The 19,249-nt window shown below is 38.1% G+C and overlaps 1 protein-coding gene across 2 annotated transcripts; it reads left to right on the top strand.

Annotated features, from left to right (window-relative positions):
- The first annotated feature begins 1,538 nt into the window (after positions 1-1,538).
- Positions 1,539-17,670, top strand: Ei24 (EI24 autophagy associated transmembrane protein). 2 transcript variants are annotated; one of them, XM_078047288.1, is made up of 11 exons: positions 1,539-1,697; positions 5,519-5,631; positions 9,018-9,163; positions 9,983-10,043; positions 11,026-11,092; positions 11,607-11,731; positions 12,271-12,390; positions 12,735-12,846; positions 13,959-14,070; positions 14,498-14,572; positions 16,140-17,670. In XM_078047288.1, exons 2-11 carry the CDS (start codon positions 5,590-5,592, stop codon positions 16,300-16,302), a joined length of 1,023 nt encoding a protein of 340 aa, XP_077903414.1. In that variant the 5' UTR covers positions 1,539-1,697; positions 5,519-5,589; the 3' UTR covers positions 16,303-17,670. The 2 variants fall into 2 exon arrangements, with proteins under 2 accessions (XP_077903414.1, XP_077903415.1); XM_078047289.1 differs by lacking the exons at positions 11,026-11,092; positions 11,607-11,731.
- Positions 17,671-19,249: the final 1,579 nt, after the last annotated feature.

Raw genomic sequence — 19,249 nt, forward strand, 5'->3', positions numbered from 1 at the left:
TCTTCTTTAAGGCTGAGTAATATTCCATTGTGTATATATACCACATTTTCTTTATCCATTCATCTTGAAGGGCATCTAGGTTGTTTCCATAGTTTGGCTATTGTGAACTGACCTGCTATAAACTTTGGTGTGGTTGTGTCACTGTAGTATGCTGAGAAAATAAGATTATTGCCCATGGCTGAATAGAACAACAACAACAAAAATGTCTTGCTGTAGGAGTTTCCATATGTAAATCCTATGTTGGCCTTTTATTGCTTGGCTTGTGCTCTTCTTTCTTGGCTCTTCTTGATGCTTCGTTCCATTCTCTAATCTTTCTGGTTTTGATTCTCCTCTTCCTTAAACATAAGGTAAGGTTTCAGCAGACTGAGATAAGGGGGTAATTTATTCTGGAATAGGGCTGGAGGCAGGGCCAGGGAATAAGACCAACACTTCCCTGGCCCATTGAACTGGAGAAAAGTCAAGAGATCTGGGTATTTTTTCTGCCACTAGCCTTGACATCTGGGCTTTAGGTTTCCTCAAATAAGAAGTTGCACTGAATAGCTTGCAATTGTAAAACTCTGAATAGGTGGCTCTAGGAGTAGCAGCCCTAAGTATAGACAAAGGAAGATAGGAAATGGAAAGGACAAGGAATGAGGAATGATTGAAGAGGTAGGGAATAGGAAAGAAAAAGCTTACAGGTGAGGCTTGACGGTTCAGAAAAGTATGCCTTATCCTTTGGAAAAGTATGCCTTATCCTTTGGAAAAGTATGCCTTATCCTTTTGCATAGGTATTACTTTGAGTTAAAGGCACTTAAAAAATAAAAATACTAGATGAAAGAAAGGTACTTTTAACCCTACCCTCTTTCTGAAAGCAGGAGATAAAACTTCCATATGGAAGATAGTTTCCCTATATCAAAAGTAACGTCAAGAATGGAAGTTGAGAGGTCTGTACAGACGTCATTAAAATACTTTTACTTTAGTCTACTCACATTTTTTTTTCACAATTGCCTCGTTGTTCAATGTAACATAAAAACACTTAGGTTTTGCCTAATTTGGGGGACTTCATTTCCTTCTTACAGCAGTCACGGAAAAACTCAAATTAAATAAAATTGTATGCTTTTCTTCGGTTGATCTGGTCGGTTTAATTCATAGGCCCAGCCAAGAAACCTTAAGAGGGTAGAGGTAAATTTTGTCTCCCTTATAGCTTTTTGCCAAAAAATTGACTTTCCTATTAGAAGAACTGTACTGGTGGGGATGGAGTCTCCAACCAATAAACTAAGGTGACCCCTATTTTATTCTGTTTTTAGGCTTCCAGGATTCTAGAAAGATCAGCAATGCTGTGGGGTAAATAGGGGAAAGGAAAGAGAAAGGAGGAGGGATCAGTGAGGAAAGTTAGAGAGAAGGTGGTTGGGGCGGCCGCCAGGCGGAGCCCGAAGCTTGCATCCCTGCATCCGGGTCGACTTACAGGTAGCGTTGACTACATTTCCCAGGCTGCGCCGCCTGGGTCAGTCCTCTTTTCCGCTAGACCCGCCCCCTTCCCAGGGCTCCGCCCCCGCCCGGCGGCCCAGCTCGGCGCCCGCCCGACTTCCCAGCGGCCCTGTGCGGCCCGGGCATGCCCAGTGCGGGCGCAGCGGCCCCGGCCCTGGGAGCGCCCCGGCGGAGCGGGCGGCCGGGCGCGGAGGGGCCGATACGGTCCGCGGTGGGCGAGGGAGCTGCTGGTAGGTGCGAGCTACGTTGACCCAGGGCTCGGAGTGGCCGCGCCGCCGGTTCAGGGCGGCAGGGGCCGTGAGGGCGTGTGAAGGCAGGCAGGGCCGGAGAGTGGGTTGTGAGGTTTCCCGCAATGACTGCGGGAGACGACCCTTGACAGGAAGGGACCTCAGACGGCAAGGATCCGCCGGGAACGGGGCCTGACCGCAGCGCTGTACGCTGTTGTGAAGAGCTTCTCTCCAGCTGGCGGCGCAGCTATCTTTAGTTCTCCCTGTGACCAGACGTGAGCGTGGTCCGCACCTCGTGCACAGCTGTGGTTAGGGAGAGTACCTGTTTTCAGCTTAATTGCCCAGGAGCTACGGGAGAGACGGGCCCAAGCGCCAGGGATGCGGAGGCAGTCAGTGAAGCCCAGTGAGAAGTGAGGATGTTTACCTTCGCCGTACCTGGAGTGGGATATTCCGGTTTTCTGCTTTCTCAGACTTGAGTTTATGACTTAGAAATCAAAGTGCGGGACTGTGCCTCAGTAGATACCCCCTCTGTTTTAATGACTGTCAAGAATTTAATGTGGAGCTGTATTTCAAGGTTTAAAAAAGCTTATATGTCCATGGGACTTTCGGTTTAAACAAAAGCCCTCCTTGCATAGCTTAAATAAAAAGAAGTCCTCACCGAGGGGATAGAACGTCAGGGTCCTGAAGTTTGCTGTATTTGTCTTTTGCTTGTTGTAACGCTGGACAAGCGATTTAGTATGAGACTCAATGCTCCCCCTGTAAAATGCTGTGAACCAGATGCATCTTAATCCCCTCATTTGCAGGATCCCCCCCACACCCCCGGTGTCATTCAGTCTGTGTGTCTCAAATTGTGGCAGGTTATTTTTATCTGTGTCTCAACTGTTTGTCAAACTAGATAATTCATACCAACTCTTCTTGTAGAAAATGTTAGGATGTCAGTATAAAATTGAAGTGACTTGTCCTTCAAAGGCCATTGGTCAGTAGGTACCCTGTCGGTTGTACATGCAGAAGCCAGGTATTAACTGGCTGATTCAAATAACAGCGGTTCTGGATTGGGACAGACAGACATGTTTCAGGCTCCCTGTCAGTGCCTTGTAAGAAATACAGACAAAAGATCAAAGCCAACCCTAGCAACTTAACCAGACCCTAAGCAACTTAGCAACCCTGTCTCAAAATAAGAAATATAAAAAGACTGGGAATGTGGCTCACTGGTTAAGTGCTTCTGGGTTTGATCTGCAGGATTTAAAAAAAAAAAAAATCCTGATGAAGTAATGGGCTTCCTCACACCTTTAAGCTGGCACATTCTTTAGTGGGATTGTGTTTATATAGAATCCTAAGGATTTCTTTCTTTCTTTTTTTTTTATTCCATTGCATTTTGTACTAAAAAATATATACGAAGAATTTTAGTGGTCTTAATTTATATGGAAGCAAATAGCTAAGAGGGTGGATTCATGATAGTCTTAAAACTAGTTCTTGTTCATTATTGAATACTTATCATTCCCCTGGCTCTGAGTCCTCACTACAGCCTTGAGAACCCTGTCTGTACCTGTGCTCATATGCTTGGAACTCTGAAGTATATGTTTTTAGGAGGGAAGAGTAGGAGTATTAACTGAATGTTAACTGTAGAAACTTCTGTTCCTGAAGTGAGCACATCTGGATAGGATTTGACCTAAGGAGCTGATTGTTGTGCAGGTTGTCTTCGTCTGCTGCATTCCCTGATCTACCAGTTTTGAATGGCATTAGTCCAGTTAGGTCAATGAGGTGCTCTTTAGTGAAGTGTATAAAGGTCAGGGAAGGTGTGCTTATGTTTTGAAATTTGGAACTTTTTATAAACTGCTTGTGAAATTGTTATATTAAGGTTATACCTTTTCTTTTTCTTTCTTTCCTTATTTTAATTAGGTATATATGATAGCAAAATGCATTTCGATTCAATGTACACAATTGCAGCACAATTTTTCATTTCTCTGGTTGTACACGATGTAGCATCACACCCTATGTGCAATCTTAAGTGTACCTAGGGTAATGATTCTGTCTTATTCTATCATCTTGTGTGCCCCCATGCACCTTTCTCTAAGGTTATACCTTTTAATCTGAGGACCCCACAGCATGATTTAGTGAGGCTGGAGATAGAATAGAATACTAAGTTCTTAAAAAATTTCTAGGAGCTGGGGATGTAACTTTGTGTGTGGGCCAGTTGTACCTGGGGCCTTTGGTTTGATCCCCAGCATGGAAGGGTGGGAGTATTTCTGCAAGTGAATTTTCCATTCACCTTAAATACTATTTATACATGTGAACTCTCAGTTGCTTAACTTTTGTGTGTGTGTGTGATGCTGGGGATTGAATCCAGGGCCTTGTGCATGCAAGGCAAGCACTCTACCAACTGAGCTATATCCCCAGCCCTCAATTGCTTAACTTTTGAAGCCATATTTCCCATTTACCCAAGAAATAAAATGAAAACCCTTATTGTTTTGAGGAATATTTATACATATGAACTTTTTCTGGCCTAATGTATTTTTTGGTTCTGGGGATTGAACCCAGGACCTCACACATATTAAGCACATATCACTGTACCACCAAGCTACACTCCTAGTTTAAAATTACTAGTTTAAAATTACTCTGTTGCATGCTTATTACACTTATATACACATTTATATAAAGTTAAAAAACAGACCTATTTGGAGGTCTTGGTAGGTAGCTTCACATTATAACTGAAAACTCTGTGTTCTTGAGGTCTCTGTGTCTGAAAGAAGTACATATTTAGTAATTTTTAGAACTTTTTCTTGCTTATATTTTCATTCAAGTGTTGAGGATATGATATACAGCAAACATAAGAATTGCTTAAGAGGATATTGAAATGCCATTTTTACCCATCTCTAAATCCTCAAAAAAGCTTGGAGTCTGTAGTAGGAATAGTTTGGGACACCAACATTCAGAGGAGATCAGTGTTCTAAGCAAATTTACCTCAAATAACAATAAAACAGTGGTAGCTGGGTACGGTGACCCATGCCTGTCACCATGCCCAGCTACCATGTGCCAGCATTTGCAATCCCATATACTCAGGAGGCTGAGGAAGTTGTTTTTTAAATTTTTTTTATTTATTATTCTTTTTAATTACACAAGACAGTAGGATGTATTTTGACATTTGTACATACATTGAATATAACTTCTCATTCTTGTGGTTTTACATAATGTGAAGTTACACTGGTCATGTATTCATATATGAACATAGGAAAGTAATGTCTGATTAATTCTACCATCTTTCTATTCCCATCCCCTCTCTTTTCCCTTCTTCTAATCCAAAGTACTTCTGTTCTTCCCTCCTCCTCTCCTCTTACTGTGTGTTAGCAGCTGCATAAAGTTTGCAGGTTTGAGGCCAGCCTGGGCAAGTTTTTGAGACCCTGTCTCAAAAATTAACAAAAGGCTGGGGTGTAGCTTAGTGCTACAGCAACCCTGGGTTCAATTCCCAGTGCTTGGGGGAGAAAAAAAAATCCAGGTGCACAGAGATTGCACCTGAAGTCCTAGCTACCCCCAGCTACTTAGGAGGCCTAGGCACGGTTCCTGGAGCCTAGGAGTTCAAGAGCAGCCTGTACAACATGGTGAGACTCCATTTCAAAACAAACAAGCCAACCCAACAAATAATTATATGGGTTTTAAGTTTCAGCAGTTATAGGTCATAGCCTCACTTAGTTCACTGTGTTAGTGCTGGAATCTATTGCTCCCCTGTTTGAGGCACAGGAATAGGTGGTCATCATGTAGAGGTGTGCACCAAGTAATTTATCTTTAAGATAAATATTTTTCTTCCATTATATACCATCTGTTTCCAGGTCCTTCATGATGAGAGATTTTGGGGTGCTTCTCTCTCTTCTGTGTAGTTGACAGTCTGGGTGGTGAGGAGATGGCTGACAGTGTCAAAACCTTTCTCCAGGACCTTGGAAGGGTGAGTACATCTTATTTCAAGGAATTTTCCCTTAGACCTTTTTGCTAAGAAACTGACTATGAAATCTTTGAGTGTTCTTGGAGATTTTACATTTTGGGGTCCTTCATATACAGGTTTTCATTTTAGTTAAGACTACTCAGATAGAAATTATTGTGTACCCTATAGGAGCTTGGAAGACCTGTCCAGTGAGTATTTGTAGTATTGGAGCCCTGGTCAGTTAAATTTTAACTTCTTATTTTGAGATAGATTAAGAATTAAGAATTATAGAAAAGTTGCGAGATAGTACAGTTACTGTATATCCTTTACTAGCTTCCCTAAATGTTAATACCTTGTCTGATTATGATACATTTGTCAAAACTAAAAAATAAACATTGGTACAGTACTATTACTTCAACTACTTTATTTGAATTTATATTATGTAACCTATTTTTTTTTTTTTACTCTCATTTTACAAGTATAGGTGAGGAGGGTGCTCTAAGAAAATGCCCTATAAACGTGTGTTTAGGACTTAGTCACCCAAATTTTCAGTGTTACAAGATTCTGTTACTTGTAGTGGATGTCTGGCGTCCAGTGTCTCCTCTGGAACCTCTCTTGCCATATTCTGAGCAGGAGGAGGTTCTTCCTTCAGTGAGAGTTTAAAAGGTTATTGCCTTACAGTAAAAAAGGAGAAATCAAAGGAGTATTATAGAAGGGCTAAAGAGATTATGCAATATGATCCACTTTTAATACCTTTATCTTCTATTCTCACATTCTTGAGCTATAAAATCTCAACCCTGGATCAGTTCTACAATGTGTTTCTCTACCTTACTATACTGGTATCTAATAGGTGGGGATCCTGTAAGCATACTAGGTAGGCCATTGCCTATTTGAATTGCATTTTCTCAAAGATTGGAGTTTTCTGATTAAAAAAATTTATCGGTGGAAGATTTAAAGGTTAAAAGCAAAAATAAAACTAAAAGTTACTCAAAAAAAGGTCAGATGCACACTATCAGTTTATGCTGTCATCAGTAGGTAGCACAGGCTTGGTTACTTCTCTGTCTCCTGCTGGTATTTCTAAAATTTGTTTTGCCTAATAACAGTTGATGAGAATGCTATCCTTAAATCCAGCATTTTTATGACCAAGATGTATCTCATTGAAGATTCTCAATATGTGGTTGATTGAGTAGCTGGATAGGTGGATGGATAAGTAAATGTAGTTCTTTGGACTAGGTGACAGGTAATTTTGGTATTTATACTACCAACACTTAACCTGGAACTTTTCATGTTTGGCTGGCAGGTGCCTCTGTTACTGTCTTTATAGACTTAACTCTTTTTCTCATCATATATTCATTAAGGATATTTTCTCTTTGCGCTACCCTACCATATTCTTATGTTTTTCTATTGTATGTGGTGTTCTCTTATCCTAGGGCTTCACATTTTATAATAATTTTTTATTTTTTTCTTTCATTCTTATAACAGTAATTGTTTCTTTACATGTCTTTCTCTAACTTTGGTTGTCCAGCCCTAGTCCTTTCTAGAGATCAGTTTTATTTATCCTTGTATCTTTATATTTAGTGCAGGATACAGGAAATACTATAGATATTTAATCAATAATGTAGAGTATATAGGGGAAACAACAATTTGGCATCATAGTATTGATGAATATGGAGGAGTTGGAAAACTGTTTTGCAACCATGTTTTTCAAGATTGGTTTGGGCAAGAATTGGTGCTAAATCTAGAGGGGAGAACTTAATAAGCAGGATATTAGCATGAGTTTGGAAGTGTCTCCTCAAAGATTGCTTATTAGTTTCAAGAGGAAAACATTTACACCATATAATAGAGAAACTGGACAATACCTTGACTGTAAAATTAACATAATTACAAGGGGAAAGAGCTATCATGTATTTTTTTTCTTTCTTCATAACTGGTGACTGATCTAGACCTCACACGTGTTAGGCTAGTGTTCTGCTACTAAGCTGCATCCCTAGCCCTTTTTTTAAAAAAATTTGTTTTGAGACAGGATCTTGCCAAATTACCTAGGCTTTCCTTGAACTGCCATCCTCCTACCTCAGCCTCCTGTGTAGCTGTGATTATAGGTGTGTGCCAGTGGCACACAGTGTTCCTGAGGATATCATGTGCCACTTGATGTGATACCTTGAAAGGTACATCATCACTTCTGTGATATTCCTGCTAAAAATGCTTAATGGGATCTAATTATGAGGAAACAAATCTCAGTTTGAGGGAATTTCATAAAATAGCTGACCTATATTTTTATGTATTGGGAATTGAACCCAGGGCACTTTACTACTGAAGGTACTTCCCCAGTCCTTTGTATTTATATTCCTAAGTTGCTCAGTCTGACCTCAAACTTGCCTGCCTCAGTCTCCCAAGTCACTGGGATGATAGGTATGTGCTACCATGCTTTGCTGGCCTGTATTATTCAAAAAGAACTACAAAGGCTAAAGAATTATTGCTGATTTTAAGAGACTAAAGAAACATGATAACTAAATGCTATATATGATTCTGGACTGAACTTTTATTTATTTTTTTCCAGTATTGGGATTGAACCCAGGGGTGATTTACTGCTGACCTATATCCCCAGTCTTTTTTATTTTGAGACAGGGTCTCACTCACTGAGTTCCTAAGGGCCTTGCTAAGTTGCTGAGGCTGGACTTAAACGAGTTGTTAGAATTATAAGCATACACCACTTCACCAGGCTGGACTGAACTCTTCTGGGGTAAAATGCCTTAGAGGGCATTATTGGGACAAATGGAGGAAATTGTGAACTGTACTATAAAATATTTTAGTATTAAATTTTTTGAATAACTATCTTGGTTATATAAAAACATTTTTCTTAGGAAATACACACTGAAAAATTAAGAGAACATAATACAGTAACCTATTCAAATGATTCAGGAAAAAAATGTAAGTATTTGTTAATATGACAAAATATTAAACTGATAAATCTTGAAAAAATATATTTGGAAGTGCTCCATTATTCTAGCAACTCTTCTGGAAGCTGGGAATCATTTTAAAAAATTAAAAGAAAGAGAAACTAAGGGTCGAGGGTATAGTTCAGTGGTAAAGTGTTTGCTTATTATGTATGAAGCCCTGGGTTTGATTTTTAGCACTTCCAAAAAGGGATATATCTATATTTAATTATATATATATATATGTGTGTGTGTGTGTGTGTGTGTGTGTGTGTGTGTATGTGTGTGTGTATGTGTATACACACATACTGTACTTGTATACACATATATATACACACACACACATACATATCAAAAGGTCCTTTAAGCTCTGTAACTAACTAAATAAAATGGTTTCCATTCTTACTTATCTATATGTAACTATGGAAAGTCTTCTCCAATCCATAATCTCCTCTTGAAAAATATCCTTGTCTATAGGGAATCAAAGACTCCATCTGGGGTATTTGTACCATCTCAAAGCTAGACGCTCGAATCCAGCAGAAAAGAGAGGAGCAACGTCGAAGAAGGGCAAGTAGTGTCCTGGCACAGAGGAGAGCCCAGAGTATAGAGCGGAAGCAAGAGAGGTAAGGAGTATAGGACCATGTCAGAAAATGTCCCAGGGAGAGGCACATTAGAAGTGATTGATTCTTAGGAATAATAACGACCTACAGAGTAACTTCAAGTTTCAGCATTCCATTGTTTTTTGTGTTTCTTCACAGAAAGATGTTATGGTTGAATCATTCCCCCCACACAGACGTAAATTAGGATCTAGTAATATACCTTGCTTAAAATTTCATAATGTTTCCAAGTACCGAGGTGCTGTAATCCCAGTGATTGGGGAGACTAAGACAGGAGGATCACAAGTTGAGGTCAGCCTTAGTAACTTATCAAGGCTTTCAGCAACTTAGTGAGACCCTGTCTCAAAAAGTAAAAAGGGCTAGAGATGTAGCTTAGTGGTAAAGCTTCCCTGGGTTAAATTCCTAGTACCAATAAATTCATGATGTTTGAAAAAGAACAGAATGCTAAATAAAGAACCAAAAACAACAACAGGTGATATTTGGTTTATTTGTAGGAAAGCCTATGTAGATTGATTTATTGATAGAAGAACCCCAACCAAAGCCTTTCTCTTTTGATCTTCTCTAACCTACCTCATTGTTCAGAACATATATATATTATATATTTGTGTGTGTGTATGTGGGTTTTTTTTTTTTTAAATCTGGTTCCTCAGAAGTATTTTTAATCTTATTGACTGAATTACAAAATTGGAACACTGGGGGAACATTAGGTGCTGAAAAATAATGTGGTGCCAATGGAAGGAATAAAATGGAAAGCTACCGAACTGACATTTAGGAAGTAACCTAATTTATATGCATTATAAGCTAAATGCGTATGGTCTTTTCCAGTGAGCCACGTATTGTTAGTAGAATTTTCCAGTGCTGTGCTTGGAATGGTGGAGTATTCTGGGTAAGTTCTTTTCTCTCAAATTCTGGGGGCTTGGGCTGGGGATGTGGCTCAAGCGGTAGCGCGCTTGCCTGGCATGCGTGCGGCCCCGGTTCGATCCTCAGCACCACATACAAAGATGTTGTGTCTGCCGAGAACTAAAAAATAAATATTAAAAAAAAAAATTCTGGGTGCTTTATAAATATCTTCAGATTGTTGTTGTTTTCTTGAAATGCTAAGACAAATAGCTTTGAACTGTTTATATGCATTTAATATAACTCAGGTTTCTGTGCACCTATAGTGATTTTATTCCCACTCAAGAAAGAACACACTGTATGTAAACAAGTGTCAGGAATTGTCCTGAATATATACTTAGTTTCTTTATTTTAAATGACTCATTCACAAGTTTAAGTATTGTTATAGATAACAATTTCTGTTGACAGTATATAGACATTTTGGCTAAGAGATCTATGGGGCTCAGAGGAAAAGGGCAGATATGATTGAACAAGGTTCTTCTCACATCTGATCATATGTATTGAATAGAATTGATTACTGTTGAAACCCAGAGCAGAAAACGTTGCCTATGGTTAATTGAGAACCAATGTACACTTAAGTGGAATTTGGGTACTTTAAATATGAAGTTAAATATTTTCTTTGACTTGGAATTCAGTAATTCAATTTATCTTAATCTAAACATTTCACAGATGTTTTAAGATGCTGGCTTTAGATTTAACTAATAAGCATTACCATGTACTTAGCATATTCCTCTATATTTTGTCCCGAATACTATTTGAAGTATTCTTCTTTGTACCAAAAAGTTTGCAGTATCAGGTTTGTACCTCGTAGCTGGAGTTCTGGGAAGTAGAAATGGGTCTGATTCCTTGGTTGTTCTTCAAGCTTCCTGATTTATATTAGGCATTCCCATCTGAAAAATCATTACTGAAATTTGAAACTCTTATATTGAAGAAGGACTTTTGATGCTTTCCTTATTGCTTCTTTCCTGTAGTTCAGTCTCCTCTTGTTTTACCGTGTGTTTATTCCTGTGCTTCAGTCAGTAACAGCCCGAATTATTGGTAAGTACATACTTACTTCTTGTTGTCTGATAGGCATGGAGAGGGGTGATGATGTTTCTAGTTTTTCTGAAGAGTTTTTGATGTTTTTAACTTAGACTTCTCAACAATCCTTTTGAGATAAGAACTGTTGTTCTATCCATTTTATGAATGAAGAAATAAAAGTTATTACTATAGTTCAACTGTTAATAGGTGGCAGAGCTGTGATTTTAAAACCAGGTGTTTTCTTGCTAATTGTGTTTTGTTAGTCACTATGACATTTCAGTTTCTGCCTTGTAAACAGGTTTGTTCCAAGATAAGCAGCATGTATCTATGGCTACGCTGAATTGGAGCTGTGGCTAGAATATGGTGTGTTTACTATGAATAAGACTTTTTGAGTTAGGTATCATGATATACTGGCAATAAACAGGAAATGTGTGGGGAGGAATAAAGAATATTTGTAAAATAGGAGTTCCATGTTTGGTCTTCTGATTTCACATTTCTTTAATTAAACTACTACTCTTTTCCTTTTTCTTAGGTGATCCATCACTACATGGAGATGTTTGGTCGTGGCTGGAATTCTTCCTCACATCAATTTTCAGTGCTCTTTGGGTGCTTCCCCTGTTTGTGCTTAGCAAAGTTGTGAATGCCATTTGGTTTCAAGTAGGTCCAGGGCAAAATGGAGTCTGGGTCCTACAGCATGATGGGTTGACAGGTGACAAGTTTTAGCCTGTGAAGTTAGTGGTATATAATGCCCTAATATATCGATTTTTTTTTTTTTCTGGGAATTGACCCCAGGGTTGCTTAACAATTGAACCAAATCCCCAGCCCTTTAAAAAAAATTTTATTTTGAGGCAGGGTCTCGTTAAGTCACTTAGGACCTTGCTAGGTTGCTGAGGTTAGTTTCAAACTTGCAATCCTCCTGTCTCAGCCTCCTGAGCTGTTGGAATTACAGGTGTGAGCCACCATGCCTGGCAGGACCTATTTCTTAGCCTTAATTTTTCTTGGCTAAGCAGCCAATGAATGATCTATGTGCTCTTGTAAAATGGAATCATTATCTTAGTGCATTGAAGCATCTCATTGACAGATGTCTGGGGCTTTTCTTTCCTGGCAATTCTAGTGAAAGACCAGTGGTATTAGTTTTGGATATAGGTAACAAGGGCAATTATTCATGTTTTGGTGCACTATTTTCTGTGTTACAGGATATTGCTGACCTAGCATTTGAGGTATCAGGGAGGAAGCCTCATCCATTCCCTAGTGTCAGCAAGATAATTGCTGACATGCTCTTCAACCTTTTGCTACAGGCTCTTTTCCTTATCCAGGTGAGACTGGCCTTCTGGACAAATTTCAAAAAGTTGCTCTAGAGGGAGTATCACAAAGACAGGGTATTGCATTATATGGGGGTATTCAGATGTGTCATGTGAAAGGTAATGATATTTAAATCATTTTTTCACAGCAACAACTAGAGAATTTAAATATCATAAAATTAAAAGAAACAAGGATTTACTTGTGCTTTCCTGCCACCCTAGTATTCACCACACCTGCTGTTCAGAGGCTTGAGAAGTAGCTAAGTGTCTCATCTGGAAGTGAAAATTGTAGAACAGTGGGTGAATAATGTTAGGTCTCTGATGCTTTGGAATAAAGATATGCCATATTTGTTCTTCAGGGAATGTTTGTGAGTCTCTTTCCCATTCATCTTGTTGGTCAGCTGGTCAGTTTGCTGCATATGTCCCTTCTCTACTCACTGTACTGCTTTGAATATCGTTGGTTCAATAAAGGTAAGTACATCTAAAGAAACCTAGAATGTAAAGGCCTAGTTTAGAAATAGCTACTGCTAAGCAGACTACTCTATACTTAAGCTTTTGACAAATCATCTTTGAAAGGAAGTAGTCTTATTGGCAAGAGGGAGCTTACATTTATCTTAGTGAGTTTAATCCTTGAGACTGGGGGAAATGGCAATGTAGAATTATCTTTTTGGTGCTTAATATAACTCTGCCTGGGCCATAAGGTGGCGAAAGTGAGCATGAGTTGCTCTAAATTAGCAAAATTAAATTAATATCAGCATAATTAGATTCTTGCAGGATCTTTTAAAAGACTTTGGCATATTTAGCTGAGTGTGTGTGGCTGAAAGAGGTTATTTCTGCAGGCAGCATCCTTTTTGTTTGAGGTATGTGTGTGTGTGTGCATTTTTTTTTTTTTTGCAACTGGGATTGAGTACAGGAGCACTACCAGTGTGCTCTCTTTCCAGTCCTTTTATATTTTTATTGTGAGATAGGATTTAAATTGCTGAGGCTGTCCTCAAGCTTGTGATCCTTCTACCTCAGCCTTCGAGTAGCTAGGATTATAGGCTTGTGCTATGGTGCTTGGCTTATTTGATGTCTTGCTTTGTTCTAGACTAGTTCTGACAAAGGATGCTGGTACTGAAATTCATAATTCATTCACCCTATCAGCTTTGAAATTGTGATTATTGAATTATAAAACTTTAAAAAAGAAACTTTATATCAGTATTTCACAATTCTATTTTATATGCTATAGCTGTGCTCTAGGTGGTAGTTCTGTATCTAAAACCCAAGCCTCAAATAGTTTGCCTGTAATAGGTTTTCACTTGATTAAAAGAAAACATGTAGCTGGGTACTATGGCACATGACTGTAATCCCAGCAACTCAGGAGGCTGAGGCAGGAGGATTGTGAGTTCAAAGCCATCCTCACCAAAATCGAGGCACTAAGCAACTCAGAGATCCTGTCTCTAAATAAAATACAAAATAGGGCTGAGGATGTGGGTCAGTGGTCAAATGCCCCTGAGTTCAATCCCTGGCACCCTCTCCTGCCCTCCACCAAAAAATTAAATAAATAAATAAGAAGTCTAATAGCATCGTTGTCCTTGTTTTAGGAATTGAAATGCACCAGCGATTGTCAAATATAGAAAGGAATTGGCCTTACTACTTTGGATTTGGTTTGCCCTTGGCTTTTCTCACAGCAATGCAGTCCTCATACATAATCAGGTAATTTTACTAGAGAGATTTAAGAGAGACTAGTAAAAATAAAATTCAAGTAGCGAGTATCTTTTCTTTTCTTGGTTCTATGCCAGATTTCTTATTCAACAATCAGGATACCTGTAAAGATTTTTCTTCTTGACAACTAGTCATAGACATTTATCAGTTAGTATTAAAATTACTCTGTATGAACCTCTGTCTCAAATTCTTCTATGCTCCCTCACAGAGCAGTGCTAAATATTCACAGTGCTTAGAAAAACCTTTTGTTCCATTTGAAAGCTATATTTGATATGTTAAGACTATCAAGCCGTGAGGTTTGCACTGAAGACAAAGGAACTTTGGGCTTTTAGTATCTTTCTCAAACTCACATTGGCTGTTGTGAAGGTGACTAATTATTTCTTTTTTTCTTTTTCTTTTTTTTTTTTTTTTTTTACAGTGGCTGCCTCTTCTCTATTCTCTTTCCTTTATTCATTATCAGTGCTAATGAAGCAAAGACCCCTGGAAAAGCATAGTAAGTATCAGCTAGTAATGAAATTGTTCAGATTTTTTTTTCTTTTAAAATAATCTCTTTCATTGCAGGAAAACCTTAATATACAGTTAAGAAGAGAAACATTTCTGGGATAAATCCCAAACTTTCAAACTTCTCCCATGAATATGTGCATATAGATTTTTATATCCTGAATTGATACTGTTACCCATAGTCTTTAAAATTTAACAGTCCACTGAATATTAGGTACTGGTGGACATCTTTAGTTAAGCTTATTTTTGTAAGAATGGCCAACTTAAAAAAAAATAATGAGCTGCTAGGCATAGTGGGACATGCTTATGATTGTAGTTATTTAAGAGACTGATGCAGGAGTATTGCAGGTTAAAAGTCAGCCTGGGCAACTCAGGGATACCCTTTTTCAAAATTAGTTTTTTAAAAAAATGCTAGGGATACTAGTATGCATGCATGAAGCCAAGGGTTCAATCCCAGTACCCCCCTCCACACACACACTAACAATGGGCTATATCATCTGGTCATATCAATTTATTGATAATATTGTAAAATGTTTAAAAATGAGTTTTTAGCAATAATAATAAGTTTTATTACTTCAAAGGAAAGCTTAGTCACTTAAGTTTTGATCAGTTTTGGTAAGTCAATGAGAATACTAGTATTAGAGAATTTTCAAATCTATTTTGAGTTTTTTCATTCTCTTGCAGGTAATTTTATCAGTGTTTATAATACAAGGGGTAATTGACTTTTTTTAAATTATTATTAAATGGTACTGGGGATCAAACTTAGGGATGCTCTGCCACTGAGCTATGTCCCTAACCTTTTTTATTTTGAGACACAGAGTTTTACTAAAATGCCCAGGCTGGTGTTGAACTTGTAATCCTCCTGCCTCAGCCTACCTAGTTGCTGGGATTGTAGGTGTGTACCACTGTGCCTGGCTTTATTTTATTTTATTTTATTTTTAACATTTATTTATTTTTGGTGCTGGGGATTGAACCCAGAGGTGCTTTACCACTGAGCTACATCCAAGTCCATTTTAGTTTTTATTTTGAGACAGGGTCTCATGAAGTTGCATAGGACCATGCTAAGTTGCTGAGACTGATCTTGAACTTGTACTCCTTCGGCTTCAGCTTCCTAATTTTTAAAAAAATGGTACTTGCTTGAAACGAACCACAGATATATGATATCTTCGGCTTGAAGTTTATATCCTGAAATTAGCCATAGAAAAGAACTTTTCAAATTATAATTAATCTAAAATATATAAGCCCCAATACTTCAAAACTAGTGATTCATTGCATTTACAGAAGCTACAGGACCCAGGTCCGCCCCCCTCCCCACCACCAAGTGCTGAGGACTAAAACCAGGGCCTTGCTCATTCTAAGCAAGCATTCTACCTTTGCATTATAGTCTCACACCCTTTAGTTGCTTGTTCAGCCATGTGTCTGATACTGGTTCTTCCTTGATCAAATTTTAATTATCTTTCTCTATGCAGTTTTAAATTTAATATAGTCAAATAAACTGTCACATGACTGAATCATTTTGCTAAACTGGAGGTTAACAATGTTGGATCTTTTGCTTTTAGCCTTTTCCAGTTGCGCCTGTTCTCCTTGGTGGTCTTCTTAAGCAACAGACTCTTCCACAAGACAGTCTATCTGCAGTCTGCCCTGAGTAGCTCAACGTCTGCAGAGAAGTTCCCTTCACCGCATCCATCTCCTGCCAAACTGAAGGCTGCTGTGGGCCATTGAGTTGCCTGTCATCTAAAGGGGATGGGTGGATTGGAAAGAAGTTGTGGCAGCTCTTTTCTCTATCCTCTCCTGGCTAGGGAAGGCAGGACCCACTCTGCCAAGGGCCCTCTGTGTATTCCCTTCTCTTTGAGGAATTTTTGTCTCTGGTACATGGGAGGCAGGATCTTTCTGACACCAGTATGTGGATTTTTAATACCACCGTGAGTCTGAAAGGACCACAGGTTTTTCTGCAGCTATTTTCTAGCATTTGCCAGCCCCTGTGCCTGGACTGATTTAAATACTTTGTTTTTCTCCCTGTGCCATTTACCCTCACACGTCTCCTTCCTGCCTTCTAGCAACCTTGGATGAATGGGTTTTGTAATTCTAGTTGTTGTATTTTGTGGGTTTGTTATTTTTGTTGATTTTCTGTGAAGCACATACATTGGATGTGGGAGGTAAAGGAGTATCTCAGTTGCTCCTTGTTTACTCCCTTTATAGCCATCACTGTCTTGTTTCTTGTATCTCAGGTTAGGTTTTGGTCTCTCTTGCTCTACTGCAAAAAAGTAAAAGAAAAAGAAGCAAAGCAAAAAAAAAAAAAAAAAAAGAGCCTGAAGAGATGGGACAGAATGAAAGACCTCACAGCCAGATTGGCTGGGTTTTGAGGAGTAATCTTTTTTTTTTCCTTCCCCTTGAAGGGGAAAAAACTTTTTTCACTGGTACATTTAAAGCTCCCCAGCTATGGGGAGGTACTAGTTCTGGACAAGTGCCACTGTAACACAGAAATGCTCAGAGAAACTGAACTTTTCAACTCTGGAAGGTGGAAATTTACTGTTGGTCACTGCCGGGTCTTACTGGTATTTCAAAGGAATATTGGGTGCTGCAAATAGGAACTAAAGGGGTAAACTTATTAAACTCATTAAACCTGTGATCAGTGATGTTTTTCTGTCATTTTAAGAGACTAAATATGGGCTGGGAGGGTAGTGGTCAAAATACTTGTACAATTTTAAAACGTAACAATTAAATGTGAGCTGGTTTCCCACAATGTGTCTAATGGCTAAATTTACAAATCATGACATTGAGATATGTATTCATCAAACACAAGACTTAGTCTTGGATAATCTGGTGATAGTTTTTAGAGATTAGCTCTGAAAAATGTCCCCTGAGGAAATTTGGGTTATATATTATAATTATGTGTATATCTTTGGGTTGATTGTTTTAAAGTCTATGTGTATCTTGTGTATTCATGAAGGGAGGAAGGTTCATCTAGATTTCAGTGTACTGAATATGTCATTCATTTGTCAAGGAAAGAGATCAGACATTTGGTTAACAGAAACCTTCACTATGTATACAGTAAAATAAGGAATTAAAAATTGTTGCTGGGAATTGTAATCTAAGTTTGAACTGCTTATGCAATTGATGGAAGGAGGGTTTTTAAATAGTGGGTATCTTAGAAGTGATTATTATTTCCAGTTTATAAACAAAAAGTTGTGGAAGACATAATTTAAAATATACTTCTAACATTCCTGTGATACTTTTGGTCATTTGGCAGTATTGCAGAGAAGTACTTCCTGGTTGCTGGGGGCAGGATGGCCATTAAAAAAGATCTTAGTATTTCTTCAGCTTGTAATTGAAGAGTAATAGCTTTATTTAAGTATGTTGTTTTAAACTAAGTTTTAGAAATAACTAGTTATTTAACAGTCACATCTTTATTGCCTGAAATTTGTTTTTATGCCAAATAGAAGCATCTTCAGTTTAGAAGGTTGAGTGGATGAAAGTACCTGATTTTATCTCCTGCACTGTGCCTCTCTAGAAAAAAATTAAGGCTTAGTTATAGAAAAGTGAGGAATTCATAGTTTTATTAAGGTAATTAAGGCTAAACCTGTAAAAAGGCTAGGTTAGGCACATCTGCAATAATAGAAATTTGACGACTGATTTTTTTCTTGCTTTTTCACTAGGGTATGGGCACTGAGCAGTGATTAGGAAACTGAGGTCAAAGGGAAACAAGGCCCTATTTTTGCCCAGTACAGAATGGCAATTTGAGGCAAATTAATAATTAGTAACTAAAAGCATGGGAACTAAATGAAAGTTACTTGAGATTTAATAACTGATTCAGTAGGATCTGAGGAATTACAAAAGTTCTTTTCAAGAACAGACATGACAGCTTGGACAAGCATGTGATTCAAAACACCTTTTTATTCTAACTTTACAGACCAGTTATCCTTTATAGCAACTCTTGAAGTTCAAGTAGAAAATAGATGCTTCAGATCTGAGCATGTTGGCTAGAAACATATATATTTTTTTTTTATTGCAGTGCTTGGGGATTAAATCAGGGCCTTGTGCATGCCAGGCAAGTGCTCTACCACCCACTAGAAACTTTTAGATAAATCTGTCTCACTGTTGTGCACTTAATCAAGGCTAAAGTAAAGGATTAAGAGGAATTATGACTAACTGGAACAAATCTAGAAGATGGTAACTAATGCTCAGATGTTTGTAAACCACTTTGAAAAGATTACATCTATGGGCGGGAGAGAGAAGCACAAACAAAAGTTAACTTAAATTCTGATAATTATACAGAAATTTGAAGTTACTATATCCATAAAGTAAGAACAAATTGCCGTGAAAAGGAAATTGAATTATTGGAAACAGTTGTAGAAATTAAAATAAGATGGTTTATAAAAGTGGCATGGAGGAGGCTAAATCAGAAAACTCCAAGATAAAATCATGGAAATTTCCCCAAAGCAAGAAGATATGTAAAAATTATGGTGATATTGAAAAACTAGAAGATCTAGCATCTACTAATAGAAACTTCTGAAAATAACAGAAAAACAAGACAAGAATAAATTCACCCTAGGTTTTTTTAAGTTTGTTAAAAAAAAATAGATGAAATTGGTTTTCAGATAAAGAGCTTGTCATGTCTAAAGCAGGAAAAATGAAATAAAACAGATGGCTAAAGAAAAATTTACCAAAG

This window comes from Ictidomys tridecemlineatus, chromosome 4 (genome assembly GCF_052094955.1).
Source record: "Ictidomys tridecemlineatus isolate mIctTri1 chromosome 4, mIctTri1.hap1, whole genome shotgun sequence".
Classification (NCBI taxonomy): Eukaryota; Metazoa; Chordata; class Mammalia; order Rodentia; family Sciuridae; genus Ictidomys; species Ictidomys tridecemlineatus.

Coding starts and splice junctions, on each gene's coding strand:
- Ei24 (XM_078047288.1), top strand. CDS start 5,590: ATGGCTGACAGTGTCAAAACCTTTCTCCAGGACCTTGGAAGG. Junction 11,093..11,606: donor AGTAACAGCCCGAATTATTG/GTAAGTACATAC, acceptor CCTTTTTCTTAG/GTGATCCATCACTACATGGA. Junction 14,071..14,497: donor CAGTCCTCATACATAATCAG/GTAATTTTACTA, acceptor TTTTTTTTACAG/TGGCTGCCTCTTCTCTATTC.